Source organism: Columba livia, chromosome 5, assembly GCF_036013475.1.
Source record: "Columba livia isolate bColLiv1 breed racing homer chromosome 5, bColLiv1.pat.W.v2, whole genome shotgun sequence".
Classification (NCBI taxonomy): Eukaryota; Metazoa; Chordata; class Aves; order Columbiformes; family Columbidae; genus Columba; species Columba livia.
This window is the reverse complement of record NC_088606.1, coordinates 62,071,795-62,096,071: the sequence shown is the minus strand read 5'-3', so window position 1 is coordinate 62,096,071 and position 24,277 is coordinate 62,071,795. Positions and strand designations below refer to the sequence as shown.

The 24,277-nt window shown below is 40.8% G+C and overlaps 1 protein-coding gene across 6 annotated transcripts in view; it reads right to left on the bottom strand.

Moving 5' to 3' along the window:
- Positions 1–1,112: 1,112 nt before the first annotated feature.
- Positions 1,113–24,277, bottom strand: part of MPPED2 (metallophosphoesterase domain containing 2) — a 117,384-nt gene continuing 94,219 nt past the window's right edge. For all 6 annotated transcript variants that reach the window (XM_065065437.1, XM_021279898.2, XM_065065441.1 and 3 more), the window contains 3 exons: positions 8,471–8,586; positions 5,712–5,825; positions 1,113–2,541 (listed from right to left, as the gene is read on the bottom strand). In XM_065065437.1, coding sequence (XP_064921509.1) covers positions 2,423–2,541; positions 5,712–5,825; positions 8,471–8,586 — 349 coding nt within the window. In that variant the 3' untranslated portion in view covers positions 1,113–2,422. The remainder of the gene's footprint in view (positions 2,542–5,711; positions 5,826–8,470; positions 8,587–24,277) is intronic.

Below are 24,277 nucleotides of genomic sequence, written 5' to 3'. Positions count from 1 at the left end.
TAGATATTTCCTCCTTACGCAGCGATAACAAGCAACATGTCAGTGAAAGAGGATGATCTAAGGTGCACTATATATACAATTTCCATGTGCTCCAAGAAAACACCATGTAGGGAAGTACAGGCATCTCAAACATAGCAAACATCTGTGGTTGCCAAAAACTTGTCCCTAATCTTCCCATCACTGCTTGAAAACAACCCCACAAGACAGACCCTGCATCTACATCCAAAAGGAAGGACTAATGTCCGGTGACTTTTTTCCCTTTGGCCCAACTGATAAAATAACCAGCACTGCAAGCAAAGCAGGACAGATACCATTAAAGAGTGGAGGTGTCTGTCTGTTCCATAAGGACACCTGACAAGAAATTCCACGTACAACACTGTTAATAGTTACAGAAACTTCTTTCCCAGAAAATAATTTGGTACTGAATTTGGATCTGAAAATGTCAAGTCTTGTTTCACGTTTCTGCAGGTGCAGATTCATGAAAACAATGCCTTATCCTCTCACACTTGAAACGGGATTTTTTGCAGCCATAACTTCTATTTTTGAACAGATTCTGTCATTATACACTTAACCGTATTGCAGCGATACCAGCAGGTCCTGCCGTGTTTGCCATTCCACCGGCACACACCAAATCACAGCCCCTGCAGTTCTCCTGCCAGTGATGGATCCTGCTGGAGCCACAAAACAGAGGAGAGGTCCAAATAAGAAGTGATTTATTTCACCTATGACTATTCATTTCTTAACCCACAGTGGATGAGCAGAAGGCACCTGAAGAACGGCACTAATGACCAGTGAGAAGCACAAAGGTTACCGCCTCATCGATTTTTCCTCATGTTGTTGAGAATAGTCCCCTACACGGCTTAACTGCACAAACGTGGTTGCACTGAATTATAACGTCCAAAGACAAAATCTCTTCTATCTAAAAGGAATGGAAAGATGGATGGCAGAGAAACGGAAGGAGAAGTCTGAGTGCTTTATTGACCCAACTGACATCCTACGAATGATAAGCCATAAAAGTTTATTGAGAAATATAGAAGTTCTTACCTACCCTTCTCACTGTGTCCCAAATGGTTAATGCCACAGAAAAATGCAAAATTCCCTTAAAACGCGTATTTAAAAATCTTGCAATTTTATTTGCATATAAAGGCCGCTAGATGTAATATCACAATAAATTTAAAGAAACAACTGCTTTTCTAAATTCCATTAATAAGGTAACATAAAACAGAACAAAGCTCAATAGCATTTACAGTGGCAGAACAGAAATAACTATCTGCAACGATATTTTGTGCTAGCGAGATTGCATTTACACACAGTGCAAAATAAGAAAAAGGAAATAAAAAAGACAAGAACATTTAAATACAAAGGACAACTAAGCCTTATTTTAGTTAGGCTTGATTGTATCCATTTGACTCTATACATGCCTGAACTACGACAAAGATTTAACTCGGGCTCTTGAAGGCCTTGAGCACTTGGAAAATGTGTCACATCCTTCATAATTTAGATGTGCTGTACAGCATAATTTTGCAGATGCTATACTGGCAATATTAAATCCTAGCTTAGTTATAATGCACAAAAAATACATATATATATAAATTCATATTTAAAAGGAGTCCGCATTTACATTTTTTTTTTTTACTGCATGAAATACCTGCTTCTTTGCAGCTTTCACCCCCAGTCTTTTAAAGCTAAAATAATTTAAAAACAAACAATAAAAGGTAGATAACACATACAGGCCGTGGCCATATCAGTCTTTAACGTATAAAGGAGGGAGGGACAAACAACTGAGAAGTCTATTCCCCCCTTGCTGCATTCTACTGTGAATAGAAACAAGTTTCAGCACATGCGCATGTATCAAGAGGTAAATGGACCCCAAAATATTGTTTGTGTGACTAAAAACAATGGATATAAATGGAGATGAAAAGCTAACTTTTAGACTTAGGGAGAAAAAATAAAAGACACTTAAAAAAACCCCGACAATAACATAAGTTGTGCAAATTTGGGTGTTTTTAAATGCTGCCTACTTTTAGCTTATAATATAATATTAAAATAAGGTCTCTCACTTATTAAAAGAAAGCTTGGCTGTCCTTTTGAGAACACTATAACAATTTACAATGGCAAATTTATTGAAAAACGAAATTCATTTTACAATTTCACGATGCTTTACCAATTTCATATGAATGCTGCATTTCCAAAAAGCACAACCTCTAACTTCTCTTCTTGTTTGTTTTGTACCAGCAATTGAAACCAAAACAAACAAAAAACCCCCCAAACCCACCGTAAAACAAAAACTCCGTGGTTCCCCCAAATTCTCCCCAAACCCCACCCCCCCGATTGAGAAACAAACATGTAACAGAATGTAAGATTTTTAATTAGAAAATGGCAGTTTATAGACCTTCCCCAGTTCCAAATGTGCAGTAGTGCTTCATGATCCTTGAGGGGTTGGAAGGTCAAATATAATGGGAGGGTTGGTCGGTTGAAAGCTGACTGTACACGTCGAAGCGTTGATGTACGTGGTGTAACCGTCTGTCATGATGCCGTAACCTGCAGGGAGAACGTGTCACACTTACTGTAATGTAAAGAAACGATCCTGCCCGTGGGCAGCTGCACCGAAAGCTTGTTGTGGGATCAGCGCTTTGGGAATAAAATTAAATTAATCCCTTCAAAATGATACGAGCTTTTGAAAGCTGCCACAAAGGCTTGATTGAAAAAATACAATGTAGTGTATCTGAAATAAGAACTCGCGCTTTTGTTTTATGTACAAACTTCTTCCCCCCCGGGGAAAATCGTCTGTTGCAATTGGATACAGCAGAAACCCACAAAACCAAACACGTACTTTTTCTAATTACTTAATTAGTGAGCTGCAATTTACATGCCTGTAAATTCTGTCATAAGAAAAAGACCAGATTTGACATGAGGAAGAAATTTGTTATGCTGAGGGTGGTGAGACCTTGGCCCAGGTTGCTCAGAGAGGTGGTGGATGCCCCATCCCTGGAGACATCCCACGCCAGGCTGGACGGGGCTCTGAGCAACCTGAGCTGGTGAAGATGTCCCTGCTCATGGCAGGGGTGGCACTGGGGGAGCTTTGAAGGCCCCTTCCAACCCCAACCATTCAATCATTTAGAAGTAACTTCGGTTGCACCTACAAAAACCCCTCTCTGGGCAATGAACCCAGTGAGCTTCACTCATGCTGGCCTTTTTCGTCCAGTTCCTCATCGCTGGGCTGCCAAGCTGGTGTTCACATGGGCTTGCGAAACCTCATTGGCATGTTAAAAATATACAGACACACATATTTACTTTATATCTATATATATACATGGTGTTATCTACCAGTGAAAATCATGACTGAGGAAAGGAATCTCCTGCTATAAACACAACCAAGCACTGGAGGTCAATGGATGATCCTCAGCTTAACCAGAAAATGGGGGTGAAGGTTAAACACGTGAATGCTTCTCATTACGAAGGGATCTTAATAACTCGTTCTCAAATAAAAAGGCAAGAAACAGTGAATATTAATCACAGGGGTTTCAGCATGCCAAGGACTTGACTCCTCAACACTATGGCACCAGTTTCAGGATGCTGAAGACTGTCCTCTACCTTCCAAACATCTGGCCAGCAATGCAAATGAATAGGACATAACAGAGGGTTGTGCACTCCTGATTTTTGGGCAGGTGGAACAAACTACAGCAACCCATTAATAGAGTCACATCTGAGCCTTCATGCAGGAAACATGATGTGAGAAAAGGGATGACAAAAACATTACAGAGATACCGAGAAGGCAGAAGTTCTGCTCTTGCAGAACTCAGTGATCAGGAGACGGGGGCTCCAGTTCCACCAGTGCAAAAGGTGAGAGAAAGCTTTGCCGTTGTTTTCAGCTGACATCCACAGAATGCTAACAAAGCAGCTAGAAAAAAATCTAGGAAGGACTTGGCACCAAATGTATTTAAAAAAAAAAAATCAGAGTTTCATGGAGGAAGAGAACTTCCCATCGCCAACCCACAGGGGAACGATGTTTTCCTTTTAAACCATTATGATATAGTACAGATCACTGCTGTCTGAAAGCTAAGATAAATACAGCTACCCACGGTGTCTATCAGAAAGAGTAATCACTTCAGAATTGCTGCACTGTCCGCCTGTATTACTTTATTTATTTAGACTGGCAATTTTGATTTAGATCATCTCATGGTGGGAAAAACCTTGTTGGCGGTTGTTCTTGCTTATCAACCAGGAAAAAAAACTGTATCACCAAAATGTGTGTATAGCCACCATTTAATGGAATGTGGTGTGTGTTCACCTCAGCTGGAGCTGGATGAGAAATAATTGCAGTGTTGATCATGCTCCTAATGCTTGGTTATTTCTTTCTGTACTGAAACAAGCCCTTCATGTCTCCTGCTTAAGTACTAAACAGGATTTAAACTTTTTTGTTGGCATTCTTGTAAGAATATATTTGAACATTCACTTTGAATATGTGCAACCACCTTTCCTGTGAGATTTAAATGAGAGGTGCTGCATGTGGTTGCTCAGTGCTTTTCTCATCATAATGATCCTGTATAGTAAAATACCTTCCTCTCTCACTACTTAACACTATTACAACTAAAAGTTTCATCATCCAACGTGCCTACAAATGCTGTAGACTATTTACCTGTTTTGCCATATCTGCTTAATATGCAAGGATTAATATTTATACAAAATATCCAATCTTTTCCTGTGTGCATAAAAAGACTGCTATTCATGCCACTATACTTAAGGTCATGTCAATATTTCCATTATAAACTCTTCATTTACAGGGACCAGGCAAAAACCTCATTGCATGAAGTCACAAGGGCTTCAGAAAAACCAACACCACTAGTTGAGAAAGCTGTCCTTTTATTATTTTTCTTTTATGAAGTCCTCCAAATCTTTAAGCCTATGGAGAACCTAATTAGAGTCAATGGAGAAACCTCCAGGGGAGACAATATAAAGCATTTAATGTGTAATTTTGAGTTCTAGGGTCACAAAGTCTTACACTCTCTCTCAGGCAGAACTCCCAGTGTTTGTCTCTTAGCCACATGAAAGCTACAAAATTGTATTAAATATTTAAGTATCTCCAAAACGGATTTAATCTCTCTGTCTCTTCTACCGCCACGAACTGAGCTTATTGTTTCCGAAGCTTCACACTCTGCCTGCTCTGGTACTGACAGTGGGGAAATATCTCTTCTAAAAGATGAGACCGCTGGAAGGTTACATACACAGTATGAACTGTATATTACAGGATGCTTTTAGAAATGTATGCAAAATGAGTTCTGGCAGTCTCTCCACCTGATGTCTGACTCAAGATGCCCTCCTTTCTCATTTTATGGGAGGTAAGCTGAGACAGTAAGTTGTCTTTGATTTTTTTCTTTTCTAGCACTTTTCTTGGCTCCTGTGCTTGGAATAATGGGGATGATTTTCATTTTTGGCATGCAAGTGTGGGGAATCTCATCTGTTTCTCTAACCAAGTTTGTCAAAATTTGAATTGCTTTCAAATAACCTGTATAGAACGACCTTTGCACAGTGAAAGATGTAGGTGGATAATGTAGCACATGCTCCTGAAACGGTCTTTTTTAATTCTGGCTCCCCTCAAATCTCCACCTACTTTAGTCCGATATGCTCTTATCCATCCTTTGCAACACACCATCGAAAGGCGCTTCTCTGAAACCAGCCTGAGCTGGAAGAGGGGAGCAGCTGCTCCTTACCTTCATGAATCCCACCAAACACATGGAGTTTGGGCCGTACTCGCCTCTGCACCGTGTTCAACAGTTCCACACAACCCACTCTCTGCAGCTCCTTTGGAACCCAGTCTCGAAAACCTGAAGGCAAAACGCAATCAATACGGTTAATTTTCGCTATTCAGGTAAGGTTTCACGTCGTCTTTCAGGAAGTCATAAATCACGGAAGGTTTATTACATTATCTCTAGTCGTAACCTCCCCATTAAAGCACACAACGGCTTTTAAGAAATGTTTCACTGTCACTTTGTCTTCCTTAAAATTTCCTTCCTCATCCACATTAATATTTTTCTGGATGTGATTTGGTTTTTTAAACTATGGGTTTAAACTCATCTTCCACCTTGAAACCCTGGGACATTTATTCCCGGCACTGCTGCCGATTTTTCTTCCCTTTCCCCTTGCCTTTAAAGCAGCCAGCTTCCCACACTCACTCCAGAAACAAAACATCTCAGGAACACCAGCTTATCTATGACTCGACACCTCTGTCAGCCCAAAGATTTAAAATACAGTCTCCCACAAATTGCCATGGTCTGCAAATGTCAGGTTACTTCTGAGTCTCTGGTCACCAACAAGCAATGTAGATAAACAGCTTTCAACAAGCTGGTGCTAATTGACTACGTTGCCATTCAGTCCTACAGAAAATATAGGAAAATGCACAAAACTTGACATCAGTTATTAGAGGAGTCGGTTGCCTGGACTAGCACTGATAAGGATCAGCAGGGCAAGATGAATGAGGAGGAGTAAATGGGAAATCAGAAGCCACATCCAACTGCAGCACCGTTCTACCGACTTTAAAGTAATTACACCCTGTGCCAAGTTTATCCCAGGTGGTAAAAAAATACTGTGACATGAACTTGACCGAATTTTGGAGAGAACAAAAGAGTCCAGTTACGGTTCTACATCCACTAATATTTACCTAATCTTAAAAGCAGTATTTTGTCAATATTACCATACAGGCTGAGAGCTAGACCCCCTCCTTTTAGGCATAGTAGTATCACCTAATATGTGTCTGCAGTTAAAATACGGCGACAACCTTTTGAAACAGAACTTCATTATCTCCATCAAAACCAAAATTTAAGTACGTTTATTCAATTAAAGCACTCATTAGTGTCTGCAGCGTCACAGTATTACTATATGAACCCAATTCAGAGCAGATGGATTAGCAGCCCATTTAAAACAGCACCCATGAAACATTACAACCACGCTCGTAGGGTTTTTTGCTTCTTTGGGAAAATCAAGCAGATTAAAAGAATGCTGTTCAAAGTGTTGTTTTTCAATATCTGGTGCACTTCGCTGTCAGGGGATGGTGCATCTCTGCTTTTTTAGCACAGCACGCTGGTGGCTCTAGTAAGATTAAAGAGAATCTGCAGATCCTCATATAACATTCTCCAAGTAGTACGAAAAGAGTAACTGGGATATAAAAGGAGTGGTAAGTACATTGCTGGTCAAAAACTTTCTGTACTTCCCCTGCCCCGCTTAGATTGCTGGCTCTTAATTGTGATACGAAACATAAACATGCACGAATTCCTGGCTCCACGGTCACAGAGAAGCTCTACGAGAGCACTGAGCCAGCCCGGCAGCACCTAAATGCTGTGTTATAATAGCACCTTGCAATTCTGAGATGTTTTTATTGATTTCATATTCACTAGTACCCCAAAAGTCGGTGATTTCATGTGATCACGTGTTGATGCGACCCTTTGGATTTCAAGAGCTTACCAAAATCCCGAAAAATCCCAGTCTACTAACAGTAATGAGGAAAAGATTGACACTTCCTTATGCCCATAAACCATATTTGTAAAAGGTTGATGCTTAGCTGTTGCAAAACCAACTGAAATATTTAAAATATGGCCCTAGACTGTTTGCCACACTGCGTCTTAGAGAAAAGCAGTAAACAGTATGTGATACTATCTTGTGGGGAACAGGGCAGGGAAAACACAGTAGGAATTTTCAAATGGTTTTAGTGTGGGCTTCAATAACTTTAGATATGCCAAAACTGAGTGCTCCTGCCTCTGCTGAATGATCCTGGCAGTGTCGTTTTGAGACCATCAGAACTTAGTTTAGAACTTAAAGTTGAGAATTGAAATGGTAGTCAGTGAATTGCTCACATTTACGAAGCAAGCAACATTTAACTAAATGAAAAACTGCAACTAATTAATGAACAAACAAGTTATGCGTTCATATACTTGTGCTCATCTGCCATTAGTTCGAGTAAGGAATAACTAACTGAGAACAATTTTGTCCCTTCACAAATTTGTTACAAGCCAATTAATATCTTTAAAAATACTGTTACATATGCTGTTTCCAATAAAATTATCAAGGCAAATATGTGACCGCACACCCTTGAGTGCGCACTCTAAAACTTTAAGAAAACATGTAATTGTAGCGGAAAAATGTTTTAAAAGTTTTAGTCAATGTCTGAAAAAATCATATGAGATTGGAAACTGTTTGTCAGATGAATACTGTGCTTAAATAAAATGCAGAACTCTAATGCCTATGGAATGAGATATTCGAGCTTCCTTTGCTTGAGCTAAAGAAAAAAAATGTATCTTTTATTTAAAAATACCAGGAAGCTCAACATATCTGCTAATCCCAATCATCACTTTACGATTCTTCCGTAAGTTTTGAGTTAGGCTGCAATTACAGTATAGCTTATAGCATTATTAATTTTGCTCAGTTTAAAAGTAAAATTCTCATGCAAAAAATCACACGCAGCTTTTGTTTCACTTACCAAGGGGAGGTCCATGTGTCATTAGTATATCAATTCCCTCAGGAATAAGGTTCCACTTGTCTAGCAAAGACTGACCTCTGGGTAGGTTAAAGCCCCATCCATTAAACCACGGTGTCCTTTGGGGGAAAATAAGATTAACTGCATCAGTGTAAAATAAAAATCCCTTCCCTTCTCCAATTTTTCTGAATTAAAATACTTTCCGTGCTTCAGACATTACTTGCAGACAGCCTTTTTGAAGAGGATGCCTCTAAACCAAACTGGTTTGGATATATGCATATATGTTTGAATTTAGGTTAACAGTCCATGCTCTTTCAAGAGTATTTGGCCCTGGGGTGTTTATCCAAGAGAGAGAAAGGAAAAAGTCTAAAACTAAAACTTTTTTTCCAAAGTTTGGGGATATTCAGACATAAGAATTCCCGCCTCATGTTACCTACCAAAACAAACAAAATTCTCTTAAGGTTTTTGGAGGCAAGAGACAATTTCTGGCAGCACAAGGCAGCCGGTGGGTTACAGTCCAACAGTAAAGCTGTACCATGCTGTGGTTACACACAACTCAAACTTGCTCCTTCTTAGCACTTGTAATATCAGAACACTGTCACGTAACTTGGCCTTGAACTCCCGAGCCTCCTAGAGGTCGTGATCACACAATATTTAGTGTCACAATGACTTTCTAAAGAGATCTTACACTTTAAAACTCATTTAGTATTTCTTAAGGAAAACTGAGATCCTCAGCCTCCTTCACTGTTGCATCTTGTTCTGAGACACTGGTTTATCCACCAACCCAAGAACATGGTGATGGACAGTGGACCTTCTAGGAGTAGTTTTTCAATGTGCAACACCCAAACTGAATCATTATGATGCAGGTATATTATAACAAACCTTTCCTTAACAGGTAGGTCCACTGACCAATTGTTCTGAAGAGATAATATAATATTCACACCTTTTACTAACAACTTTTTATACAGCTGTTAGGACTGTACTGATTTTAAGAGTTTTAATCTGTGTGCGTGTTTCCTAGAGCTCAAGCAACAGATTTAAGCTGGGTTGTTTCATTTTCCAGATAGGATAGTCCTGTCCTAGCCCTCATCATTTTGTGCCACCTTCCTGAGAGTTCAAGCTGCTCCTGCAGTCTTCTAAGTACTGCAGTTCTGAAGATAAAAGATCAAAATTGGAGGAAGAAAAAACCAAAAACCACCAACAAACCAACCTTAAGGAAAAGCATTCTTGTTAAAAGAGAGACATTAAGAGCCCTACATCATTTCATTATGCAATCTGCCTCCTGCACCCTCTAAATTATGCATTCTTTTAGCCTGAAATACACATTTAAGTGGAAATGTCCTGCTGAGATTGCATCTCTGAGTTTGATTTTTTGTAATTAAATGATTTTGTTTTCTGGAGATAATAATTTGAAGAGTATATACCCAATTATAAGTATGGTATGAATTCCTGACCATCGGCAGCATGAGAAAACAGCAGGCGCTGATAATACAAGAGCAGGAAGGTCACTGGTGCTTAGTAACAAATAATAGACATATCCCATGTAGTCCTACTGTGCTAGTACTTACACTACACATATATAAGAACTTGTTCAACCTAGCAGACTAACAAAAGGCAGGAAAATTAAATGTTAGTTAAATGTTTTATGTGAGCTCTGGATTCCTCATGTGCGCAGCAATGAAATTCCACCTCTCACTGCTGGCTTATTCTGCACCCACTGAAACACTTAAAGAAGTTAATACGTGGTAAAGTAAGGTCAGCGTACCTCACAGGTTTGTAGGCAACTGAATTAAAACTGAACCATGTGTCTCAGCTTTAGCTAAATCACATGTGTTTCTGCTTTTCTGTGATTGACCTTTCTGAAACACAGATCTAAATTTCCTTCCCTATAACGTTCCTAAGTTTTAACATATCAAGATAACCGTAACCTTCAGGGCTGCAGTTAAAAGTTAAAATAATGGTTTGGCTAAACATTTGGCTGCTTAAAAAACCAAACACACAGCACATCAGTTGAACTTTTCTCTGTCAATTAATGATTCTTTCCCCACTTGCATTTCTCCTGCAGATAATACTGTAGTTATTACACCATAGTTAAACCTGAAATGTGAAACCACATCTCTGATGTCTCTGGAGCTCTTCAGAGACTACAGCCACAGAAAAACTTGGATTTGTCTGCAGGTTTTTCTATTTTATTTTCTTCTGAAGCAGTGGGGGAGGAGGAGAGGAACCTGATCTCCTTTATATTCTTCATTCACCAGCCTCTGTAATTAGCTGTGACCAACAGGCACCACATGGGAATCCACTTGTAAGAAAACTTTCCAGAAACCTTCCATGTGACGCAGCATGTGCACAGAAAAGACGGTCAAGTACTTCTTTAATACACCAAATATTTTCATACGAAATGAATAAACTGGGGAGAAGAGATGGCGCGACTGGAAGAACGCCTGGATTACGGATTTAGGGTGCAGGCATTTAAAACATGAACCTGTTCTACATGTTTAATGAGAGCGCTGCGCCCCAAAAATGCAAACCGAGAGTCACTGGCAACCTGAGGCAGCTCAGGCCTTGCCTGAACGCCAAGAGGAAAGAGATGTTCAGGACACCACCGAGAAGAGAAGAGAAGAGCAGCTTTATGGCACAGATTCAGGTTTAGATGAGATGGCAGGGAAGGTCACCCCGTGTTTGCACTAAGCCGCGTTGCAGCACAGACAAAACGGAGTTGATGTGCTGTGAATCCCGTGAGGGGACAGGGGAGGAGCTGCTCACCCCCAGCAAACTTTAGATGTGTGCGGGAGAGACAAAGCCTGGGCAGGGTATATCCCTGCCATGGGGATATCAGATAGGGATTTTTCACTCCTGTTAGCGCCCTTTTTAAGAGTTAAAAAGAGTCGTTCTCAACTTCTAAATAATTTAGAGGAAAAAAACTGTGCACGTAGTTACGTGCCTTCTGCAATACATTCTCGAGCTGGTTACTTACTGAGAGAAACCACCTCATATCTAGGAAGAAACATCCATAATGAACTTGGGCTGTATCCACCTGTGTAAGTTCCAGTCAGGTGCAAATAATTAGTACAGGCTACTTAGTCATCAGTCACCACATTTAAGATCTGACCTAGTTCTCCTTCCTATGAAGTTCTGAGCTTAAGATTTCCATTAACTCCTAAGCACATTAATAGTGTACTTCATTTTTAAGTAGCTGGCAAGAAAATAATGTTGAATAATGCCACATGGGAGGCATGCACATAAAACCCACAGGGATTAGTAACGAGGGATTACAAATGATTTTGTCATTTTACATTTGACGGACCAGAACGCTCCCTTGTATGCAGGTCCCGCTTGCCCGGCGTGTCAGCCCGTGTCCAGGAGAACCTAATTGAGGCTCATCAGAACCGCACGTCGCAGCATCCCTCACCTGCCACCAAACCATCACGCTAATTCCTGATCCCTGGCTCTCCTGACAGCAAAGCTAACTTATCATTTAGGGCTGGCAGCTACGCTGGCACCAGATGTGACACAGGGAATATCCTCCGGAAAGGCAGACACCTGGCCCATCGTTACCCCCGTCAGTTCTTCATTTCTCCGCAGGAATCCCCACAGATCCCCCTCCACCTGGCGTCTTGGAAGTTACATTTTCTGCGACTAAAAGAATGCTTGGGCAGTAGGCTGCGTTATTATCTTCACACCCTGTGCTGCGAGAGACACAGACATCACTTGACATAATACCAAGGAGGAGGGGATCTTGAGCTTCCAACAACACTCACCCCCCTTTGCAGGGGCATTGGGAGAACCCCCTGACAAGATGCACAAATCCTCCTGTGTGCAAAGGCAGAGCTGCCTCTTCAGCACGTGATCCGATCTCTCTTCTCCAAAGCAACTTTGTATGGTTTTACCATTTTACTATTCATTAAAAAAAAGGCGCACAGTGACAGAGCGTTGTTTTGCGACACAAAACCACAACCGCACCTCAGAAGCAACACAGTCACACGTGGAAACAGGAGACACAAAGTCATGGCCAAGTTCATCCAGGTGATACAGGCATTTAAACTCCTTCTGGAACTTTAACATTTTTTAAGGATGGTATCTCCTACTACTTCATTCTCTTCTCTGGCTCATGGATTTAATTACCTGATCCTCAGAGTTCAACAATTCAAAAGGAAAATGTACAATGAGACCTTTTAGATTCAGGTTTTTCCTTTACTTTCACCAGTAAATCCATTTATTTCAATTGTTACTTCTAAACAGGATTAGAAAAAATAAATTACCTCACGGGTTTTTAATCTCATGTATTCATTCATTTTTAAGGCTACCAAGTCTTTAAGGAAAGCTTCAATTTTATCTTTAATCCAATGAGTAAAGTGCACAGGAGGCAAAAAAATCTCTTTCCGTGCACAAGACAACAGCCGAGGGGGTGTCTAAAAGGCATCGCAGCAGGGAGTGCTTCTACACAACTAGTAACAATAATGAAATGCTCTTTATTTTTGTCAGCATTCAAACTGAACACACAGAGCTGGTTCACGCAGGAGACAGTTCCATTAACAGAACAAAAACAGTGGGACAGGACATGGATACATGCTCCTCAACTTGTTCAGTTACAGGACTTATCCCCAAAGTATCTATTACAGCCACAGATGAAAGCTACGGCAAATAACAAACCGCAAAGGGGGGAAAACAAAACAGCAAAACCTTTGTGGACAGAAAATAAAGCCTTTCAGTCCTCCTCCCTCTGCCCCGAACAAACGTTTGCCGGGCAGAGCAGCTCACACGTGCCCGTCTCCATTCAGCCCCTGGGCAGAACGTGCCTCGTGGGGACACAAAGACCATGGGGACACACAGACAGGGATCATGGGGACACAGAGACAGTGGCCATACACAGACAGGGACTGTAGGGACACACAGACAAGGACCTTGGGGATACACAGTGAGGATACACAGACAAGGACCATGAGGATACATAGACAGTGGGGATACACAGACAGGGACCGTGGAGATACACAGACAGTGAGGATACACAGACAGGGACCACAGGGACACACAGACAGGGACCATGGGGACACACAGACACTGGGGATAAACAGACAGGGACCGTGGTGTGAGGCAGAGGAGAGCGTGTGTCATTACAGAAACAAAAGGCTGAGCAGAGCAAGCACACAATGTATTAAGGAAGCACATTTTATAATAGAAGAGCTCCTTAAAGGCTCTGAAACTTGCTTTCCATGCTACAAAAGCTTTTTTGTTGTTGTTGTTAAGCTCTTTATTATAGTGAATAGTCAAATACTTTTTTCATAATGTAGCAACAACCAGGAAATCTTAAAGGGTAAATAAATAATTTCCTAAATGTGCTCATGAGATGTAATGTTGTGCTATCAGTAAAAGGCACAGTCAGGTGCCTCGAGCTGCATTTCATTCCCACCAGCACTGACCTGCTGTGTCTCAGTGTTCCATTTAGGAAGCGGGGTCAATAATACCAACGAAAAGATGCGCCACGGGGTCTGGTTCCTTGAGATTTTGTTTACCCTGCATCTTTAAAGACCCAAAGTTCTCACAAAAGTGGGTTACCAGTACTCTGATTGTGTTAGCCGTGTTACTGTATATATCTCCTTATTACTGCCCCGCACAGGACTCAGGAAGTCTGGAAAACATAGTTCTTGCTATTTTTACAACGTTGAAGCCTCAACAGTGACTGCTACTTTTTTTTTTGCAGGTCTTATGTCTCTTTCAACTTACATACTACAACTGCATGCTGAACACTTGCTGGTTGTTTAAATGACAAAATATTTGAGAAACAAAGCCCCATCCCCAGTGTGTTTGAAGGGAAAGTGTCCACAGGGTGCCTTTTCTCCACTAAGCAGCCTTCTTCACAATGGAAAGTGGCATCAACCACCCTGTGACCACAAGCTAGTGTGACCTGGAATAGCCCTTGCACTAAGCTGTGCTCAGTTGCTACCTCAGATTGTACCAACTGGTCAACAGAGGTCTTAGCTTGGAATGTGCTTGGATCTCTGAGAGTGTAAAAGAAAGAGCTGCTGCCATCCAGCACGTTCCATGGCTGGAACTGGATTATCACCTGAAATAGGGAAAGATACAGAAGAGCGGCTTTAACCATCCATACAGCCGGAAAACAGTATATGAAAAGCAATCCGTTATGCGTCTTGCAGTTCAACTGAGCTCTGGTCCCCAAATCTAATTAATAGGACCTCTGTGGATACCTTTCAGTGCTTGGTTTCTCTGATGGTCCATACCACTGGCATCTTCTGTCTTGAATGGCTAGTGGTACATTTTGGAGGAGGAATGTAAAACTTCTGCTCAGTCCACATATTTTGAGTTAACAACACCAGAGCACCACAATTTGTCTTCTGTGGAGAAGACTTTAAAAAACCAAAAAGAAGAAAGAAGGAGGTTGCATAAAGACACATACAAAAACATGCCAGGGTTTCAGACTCTTGAGGCCAAAGGAGCAGACGTGCAGGAGGTTACAATGCCAGCAACGTCCTGGAAGATCACAAGACAGGGAGGACAGCAGGATGCAAAGCACAGGGGCCCCTGAGGACAGGGAAAGAATATACAGTGAAGCAGAGGAGGGGACAACACCAGGAAACCAGCACATACTAGAAAGGAGAAGAATGGAGTAGATGAATTTTTAAAGTTTATGACTCAGGCAACCTTTGCTCAAGGAGCTGAATTGCTCATCAAAGAGGAAATTTCCTCCAAATCTTGAGAGGTTTTCCAATCCCCAGCTGTATTGCGATTATTTTATTTAGGGCTTTGCTTAATGAGATCTGGGAGATATTTTAATATCCCAAAAATATGACAATAATTTAAACTTGACTCAAGGGCTAATTTCATTCTACTTTTAACAAGAACAGAACTACAAAGGCCTAGTAAGAGAAGTATCAGACCTCGCGTCTTTCTGTGCTGCGGATGGGTCAGGAGGGCTTGAAGTATAGACTTGGTCTAAGGTACCACCAGCCTCAGCTGGGTCCATACAATAGGTACATCACTGTGCATTTCCCCGAATGGTGATGGGAGCAGCTCAGGCCAATAAGTACCACACTGGGCCAATTTCCAGAACTGCTTCTCCCCTTCATTCCCACACTGCATCCACTAGTTGTATTACATCTTTAATTAATTTTATACATTGCTCTTTTATCCATGCAGGATATGTGAACTGATAAAGCTTCCAACACATTTAGATCTGGCAGAGGGTTTTACTAGTAGCTCTGTTTCTGCAACGACAACACAAAGTGAAGCAAAAGCAAAAAGGAAGGAAAGACCTCTCATCCAACACACACGTATGTGGGCATATTTTTGATCCACCAGCATATGCACGTGTTCAACATGTAAAAAACCAAAATCTGTACAGGTGTAACTACATCCAGTATATTTCTGTTGAATATTTTATATATTTATAGAAGCAGCATTTGGCAAATACTAACTGAAAGACAGCTGCCTTTAAAACAAGCAAGCTACATTTCAATGCATTGTGAAAATAACGTTGCCAGGTGTAAGTTAGCATAACAAATAAAACGTTTGAAAGAAGTTATGCCTGCCTGCCCTATTGGGGAATTTGGTTCTTGCTCCTAAGAAACAGCCTCTAGAAACCGCATGTTTTCAAATGCTACTTAAAACAGAATTCTTTAGCATCACCAGAGAGTTTCTGTAGTTCCTCCAAAAGGCTTTGCTGGTCAGAGAACAACATGATCACTTATTCATTAATAAATGCCAACGCCACAAAACACAGGAATTCCAGATACATACTTTTATGTAGCGTTTCAGCATCTTTACGTAACTCTGCATCTGCAACCTGTACTGCTCTTAATATGTGTAACTTAATGACATCAACATGAAAGGTGATTCTTCTCCCAGAGGATCAGTTTTGGCCACCGAGCACATGTAGCAGGCCAGGGCTGCCCAGAGGGACCATGGCCCCCCCAAATCACCTGTCATCAGCCCTTGGACCAGCTCCAGTGCTTGTAGGCCGTCTGCTCCAACCCTGACTAACAACTGAAGGGGAACAGCAGATGGTATCACTACTTGGATAGGCCACAGCGCAAACCCCAACCACAGATGATGGAGGAAAAAGCAACAGCGGGGCTACCTGAAAGAAATACGTTTTTCTCACTCTGTTGTTCTCTGAAAATAACCCCCTGAAAACAACAGACTTCTTCCCACTTTATTCTTACAGGAATGCCGACTAGATGTCACATCTATGTTTTGAGTCACCTTGGGAATGAAACCCAACACCATTTCTTTTAATCACTATGGTTAGTACGCACCTAAAAAGGACTCAAAATTAAGGTGCATTATAAAGTCTGTCAAACAGCAGGTTTACATCAGAGCTAAACTTAGGTCTTGGGTTTGCACTGCTTTAGAGCTTTCCATGTAACCTCCATGCTCTAGCATGTAGCACCAAGATGAAAATATTTTGGTCTCTGTGTCCTTATGTTTGGGATGCTGGGGTTCCCCTTGCTTTTCCTGGTCTAATTTCCAGAGTTAACAAAGCAGTCTGTTGTTTCTCAAAAGTAAAAAACAAGCAAAAAAAAACCCCCACTAAGTACAAACCTGCCTCACAATCACAGGAACTCAAAGGCTTTTGAAAAAATCCTTTCCAGTGCAAGTAGTAATTAATTGGCCCCAGAATGATCGAGATAGAGCACTGTTTATAGAGGGACTGCGGAGAACTAGGCTGACTACACCAAGAATAGATTTGCCAAAATATATGCCTAAGTGACTTGCTTAAAGCGAATGGAGTAGTAGACACAGAATGCTGCCATGATTTTCACTATTAGCCTTTAACAATACGCCAATTAATTCTATCTACTCCCACGATTTAAAATCAGACACTGAGATTGTTTATTGCCAGGTGGTGCTGTTTATTTATAAACACCACTGCTATTTTAAGTTATGTTTTGCTAAAAACACAGCTTTGCATTCTTCAAGACAAAACTGAAACTTTCCAGAATGCCTGGTAAGAAAACCAAATGAGGTTCACATGTATTTGCCTTCCATGCTCATCATGTTTAATTGTAGGAACCTGTAACGTAATCTTCTGAAAATTTACAGAAAAGAATGGAAACCGTTTGTTATAATTAGGCCACAGGATGCTCCCAGCGTTTCTTGTTTGTTTGAAGTCTGCGCTGCCTTCCGTTACAGCTTATTCTTGGAGCTGCATGTCAGGTCACTTACCCTCGCTGACCAGATGAAAACAGCCAAAACAATCAAAGAGTTTCCAGAGTCACAATCGATGCTTATTTAGGTATGGTATAAAATATGATGGCTGGACTTTAAGCAATAATACTGGTTTACTGTTTAATTATAAGTTTTAGGAAATGTCATTTATTTAAAATATATGCAGATTTGGTTAAATTTCTTCATTTAGCTTGGAGGAGACTGAGGGGTGACCTTATTAATGCTTAGAAACATATAAAGGATGAGTGCCACAAGGATGGAGCCAGGCTCTTCTCGGTGGCAAACAATGATAGGACAAGGGGTAATGGGATCAAGCTGGAACACAAGAGGTTCCACTTAAATTTGAGAAGAAACTTCTTCTCAGTGAGGGTGACAGACACTGGAACAGGCTGCCCAGGGGGTTGTGGAGTCTCCTACTCTGGAGACATTCCAACCCGCCTGGACATGTTCCTGTGCGACCTCACCCAGGCGTTCCTGCTCCAGCAGGGGGATTGGACTGGATGAGCTTTTGAGGTCCCTTCCAATCCCTGACATTCTGTGATACTGTGATTTATTAGAGACTTTGCTTTGTGCAGAAATTTAACATCTGGCCTACTCAAAATCTCACCTTTACTCAAAACTGTGATCCTACTTTGGGGTCTGCAGGAAGGGAAAGTCAGTAACTCCTGTCCAGTCTTCATCCAAAACCATTGCTACTTAATTTGTCAAATTCTGTAATTCTGTCAATGAAGAAACTAAAAAACAAAAGTAATCTGGGAAAAGGGGGGGTGTTTATGGGTATCAAATGCACATCACACCTTCTCACTCAGCTCAGGAGACCTCAGGAGGCTCGTATGCAAAGTTCACACATACAAAAATCCTATACCTGAGACTACATGCATACAACTTGTGCATGTGTATGTATATATGTATGTATAAAAACATATTTATCTCCTGTTGCTCTGTCAGAAGTCCAACAAATAACTCGAAGAAGCAGCACAATGCACTCACAAAACGAATGAAAACTCCAATTGCTGTAGCGCTCAAACATGATCTCAGAAATATAAGCTAATTTTTTCAGGTTATTACCTGGAGGAGCTGTCTTATGTACAAGCCAATTTAGCAAATCAATTAAAGTAATGCAGTTACTTGATCAACAGATGAGCACAAAGAAAAAAATGACAGAAGAGACTGAGGAAAAAAAAACAACAAATGAGGGTCAGAATGAGGTAGAAGCTGCTCAAAAGACTGCAGAGAGCATTTGGCTACACAGGTAAAAGGAGCATTATTTTAATTGAAAAGGTTCTGTTTAAGCATGGGTCACTTGCTTTTGTTGGCTTCAAGATCATTAAAACAAGGCACTCAGATTACATGCAGGTCAGTTTACACAACATTTAATTTTAGGCTCATCCACCTTCATATCGTCCCTTCAAAGAGATTTGTGGGAGATGCAGACTGCCACACACTGAATGAGAGCTAACTTGACTCTTCTGGTGAAAAGAACTAACATGAAAAATTGAGTTAGAAAACAACATATTTTCCCTCACTACCAGTGACTCTACTCCATCAACAAAATGCTGTTCATGCTCCTTAAAGTTCTCACCCAGATGGAGAGAGGATTTTGGCCCCCACATCTTTCCAAGGCAACATCCAACACTTAATGGCCCTCAAGGGAGCGTTAATAGAACATAATTAAGCACAAGCAAGCAGCAGCAAAAGAAAAGAGGTAGGGAAGATATTTTTCTCATTGACCACCGGTCAAAACTCCTGGTTTTACGAAAAGCCTGAGCTGCCTCCTACTTGGGCACCAGCCCCAGGCAGAGGCACCATCGGGTGGGCAACGTCCTGGCACGACCAGATGCTTCTGGTGCCATAAATGCCGTGCTACGTGTTCACAATTGCGTGTTCACGCCCTGGGATCGTATATACTTGTATTTTTAAAAAACACACTTCCAAAGAAAAGACATGAGCTCACATTCCAAGTTCTCACCTAAAGTAAATTTTTTACTGAGTTACAAGCCTATGAACTGGTGGTTTATAACAGAAAGGCAGACTGACATTTAAACAGAGTGGCACTAGAATAATGGCTTACATTAGTGTTTTATGGGAGGCTGAATAACCACAGAGTTAACACACTGTATTTTCTGGCAATAAAAAAAATGTTGAAAACAAAAGGTCATTTTATTTGATAATGTAAATGAATTAGATTTGTATTGTATGGTCCAAAGAGTAAAGGCAAGATTAATTCTTAGAGAAGAAGTCAATATATCAGAATGGCTAGGATTGGTTTGGTTTTAATTCTTTAACCATGTTGTAAAACCTGCGGTTCATAACCCACAGCCGTATATTGCTGTACACTGTAGGTTTTAATACAGGCCCCGGACTCCAGCCTGATCTGATAAAAACATGAAACTTGCAGTAGGCCATTATGTGGGCAAACTATTCATTTTATATTCACCTCCTTGTCGTGTCAGTGCAGAGGTCATCTAAAGAGGGGGCCTAATTAATCAAACTGTCAGAGCCAATGAGGAGGAGCATGTTAATAGGACTTTTATTTCACCCAGGAAAGCACTGGTCTGACAGGAACCAGAAAATATGGCCTTGATGTTGCTGTTTATTAGCAATGCTGAGATCAGTGGTAATAGGTGCCAAGCAGCCTATGTTTGATAAAGCGCTGAATGTCAAGAACCTGCACCAACTAGAAATTAGACTGACAAGAGGCAAGAATCTCAGCATATTGATAGATACTGGAGAGCAGGTACGGCTTAAATGTGAGCACAAAACAGGAGCCTGCACAGCACACATCCTCATTCCTTCAAAACTAAAGCAAAAAAACCCCCACCAAACCCCAAACTGCCCCCAAATACCAAAACCCACCAGCTATTTTCCTGCACTTAAAGGTGAGGCTTTGAAATATTTAACTTCTATTTGGCATATATAGGCAAACACAGGTGGCACCAGCAAAAAAAACCCGCTCAATTGGGTACAACAATGCTGAATTTAAAGGATTGCCTTGATGGGATCCCATGGTGGTATAAGGCCAGCGATGTGGCCCTACATCACTGTTATCCTTTCAGAGACCTGGCAGGACTGCAAATGGTCTAAGACCAGTTTATGAGCTGACTCTAACTGATCTGGATCAACGTGGAGGCTGCACCAGACGCTCAGGTAGCAGTTGGGTCTATGTTAGATCAGACACTCAACGAGTTAAGCCCCAGCCCCACAAAACACAATGATAATGCTAAAATAAACATGGTGAAGACCTCATTTCTTATGCAAAGTCTTTCCACAAAACTGATGTTCTTAACACGAAGAGCATGCCCATAGTAAAGAGGAAAACAAGCACATCTAAAAGGGAGTGAGTGGGAGAAAGAAGAGATTCTCACAGTTTTTGAAGGGCACTGGACTCATTTTAGCAGCAGCCATGGCATTTGCTGTGTGGGTGATATATGTAAAATTTTAAATTAATTATTTTAGTAATGCACCCCTACGTGATTTCTCAGTCTGCAATGTATTTTATACTTCGGGCCATGGTAGGCTTTATAATTAACTACTTTCTGAAGCCATTTTAATTAATTTTTTTTCCCCCAACACCATTATTTCCAAATGAATAGAGAGCTAACATTAAATAGCCTTCTAAATCGAGAGCTGCAGGAATCTACTCTCGTAGGATAAAGCACTCAGAATCACGTCCCCAGCAATGCCCCCGGAAAGGTTTCAGCAGCAAATGTCGCAGCCGAAGGGAAATGAGCTGCCAAAGGGAGGGGAACCTGCGACACCAATGGGACATGCACATCCCTGGCCAGGTCAAAATCTTTCTTGGTGGAAGAAAAAAGCTGCTGTGTTGATGGCTGCTGCCATGGACGCAAATATCCTCATCCTGAATTATCTTTTTCTTCTTATTTTTTACCTTCAGAATCCTCCACTCTCTGGATCTTGCTCTTAAAGCCGGCAAGACCCGCTCCTGAGCCTTCCCTGCTCCTCTGTGCTCCTTTCTGGGGGTACTGGTGAGAACGAGATGGGATCATTGACATCACCCATGTCCAAAAAAACTATATTTCCAAGTTGTTTGGTTTCACAGGATTCAAATCCTCAAGAGCACAAATAGGGGACTGAGAACGGTAGCGCTGAGATCAGAACTGGTCATTAAGGGCAGGATCTGCTTCTCTGATGGGAGAACTCACTTAAAGCTTTATCGTCAAAACTACAGCTTTACAGATAAAAATTCACCCCTCCTCTAAAAGAAACATAAGAAGAATAAATAAGAGACTCTTCCCTTCGTTATCTTCTGGCTGTTGACAATGTTCTTTCCAATGGCTGAAATTACATTTATTTCCTCCTGCAGCTTCATACTTTCGAATTTAAACGTAAGGCATGCCCCCCTATACTTCATAGAAAATATGTCAGATTGAAAATAAATACAGAAGACTAAAATGTGGCCCAAATGTCTACCTTTTGGAGCTTTAAATGGCTCTTTCACAGCTACAAGACAAATAAATGTCAGTGGGTAAAATCTTAATAATGGTTACGAGCCTCGTTTGCACATTTCTCAGTGTCAGCAGTGTTAAAAAACATGTATTAAAGCCAATCCAGCATATGAAGCAGCACACGAATTTGGAACTATGTTAAGTCAGTATCCTTTTAAAAAGTATTAAAGAAGGTTTTTCTGCCATTGACAATGTATAACTTAGCCATTAATAACGTATTTTATTAGTGTTAGGATTTTATTACCTAGGTTGTACTATTAGTTTATTTGGGGGGAGGTCTGAATTTTTTATAATGTCACACCTTCATTTGGTATCATTATGCAGCTGGAGTATGACCAAGGAACTATTTCTTCCAAGGCTTTGTGGAAGTGTATTCTTTAAATCGCCTGCCTAACTTCATGGAGACAGTGCTCTTATTTTGAAACAAAAGAAAAATCTACATGTTAATCCCAATGACATTGCTATAGGAACCTTATTTACAGTATGGTAAAAAAACCAGGTCCTTTCTTACAGCCTCATTAAATCTAAGACTCATTTAACTGCCGGGACGTTTTTACAATGGGTTTACTGACACACTATGATAAATGTCCGTATAACATCCTTCAACAATAGCCCCGACTACAGCCACAACCACAATGTGTATAAACACTGCATCAGTTCTAACAATGTGCTGTCCTGAATAGTAGGAAGTGAAGTAACACTAAACACATCTTTACTAACCCCCACATCTCCAAATCTGCATTTTGCTTCAGTTTTTCTCATTGCTTTTTGTTTTGTTTTGGGGAGGCTGCTTTGTTTTGTCTTCACAGCGGGAAAAGAAACATTCCCCTTAAAATGATGAGAATTAAGATGCTAAACTTTTTAAATATTACGGGATAGCTTTGAAATTTTGACCTAGGCAGAAAGGTTTCCTGAAATTTGATTCTTTAGAGATAAAAGGGTTGGCAGCAGGATGAAAGCAGCCCTACCCTTTTTTCTGTGTCAGAGAAATGAATGGAACGGCTTATGAATACACGTAACTCACTCAATTCAGGAGCCGCGCTGGTGCCTATTTGTCCTGAAATATCAGTGTTAGGTTACTGTGCAAAGCAAAATAACTGGTAGCCAGTGTGAACTCGACCCACAAGAACAATGAAGGCCAGAGAAAGGTTTTTATAGACTTACACTTTTCAAACTTCAAGGTAATGTAAGGAATTAAAAGACATTTCTGTGGGAATCACGCTTTCAAAACACCTTTATAAATGCTTAGATATCGTAACTTTTGCAAGAAATGGAGATCAGGAGTACAAGAATTGTATGACAAACTAAAACAGAACAGGCTCAACTGCTCTCCTGTTCATGGCTGGCCTCTGATTTAATTTCACATCAAATGATATCGCAAAGCTGGACATGGTAAACCTACAGTATTTTCACTGGAGACTAGGGTCTGACATTCTGTCTAAATGAAATTTCCCAGTTGTCCCAAACACTTTTTATCTTATTTCCATGCTAGCAGTTTGAAATGTCACTATGTATTGCCACAATGACAGATGAGCAAAGGCACAAGAAAACAACAGAGCTGGTTTCTGCAATGAACCATGCCTGGCAAATGTGAGCATTTACTTTTGCCCCCAGCTCCGGGTCCACTCCCAGGTATGAATGGAAACAGGGGTAAGCTCTGCTATGTGACTTCATGCAGGCTGAAATATAGAGCACGAGTTAAGAAAACTTTGTAGACAAGCATGTATGTGTATATACATACACACATTATTAAAAAACACCAGTAAGGGCCAAATCTTGCAAGTAGTTTTTACTTTACTACCAGAAGTTATCTCACTGAGGGTAGTGAGAGACTGACAACAATAAAACCCCTGCAAGCCATGTGGCCATAATACAGGTTTTATGTGGATTAATAGACTGAAGCTTGGATGGTATTGATAAAAAAACCAAGCAAGCATTCTTCAGAAAACTTTTGCTTAAGAGATGATGGCTCCTGCTTACTGGGATTTCAGAATCCTTTCAGTGACAGTGAGGAGAAGACACTGATCATTACTCTTATATCTCTATTAACTGCAATGAATTGTCCTAAGGACAACTTCAAGATCAAGCTCTGACCTTGGCTTTCTCTTTCCTAAATCTCTTTTTCTCGCTATAATGAAATAATAATCATCTGCCTTTA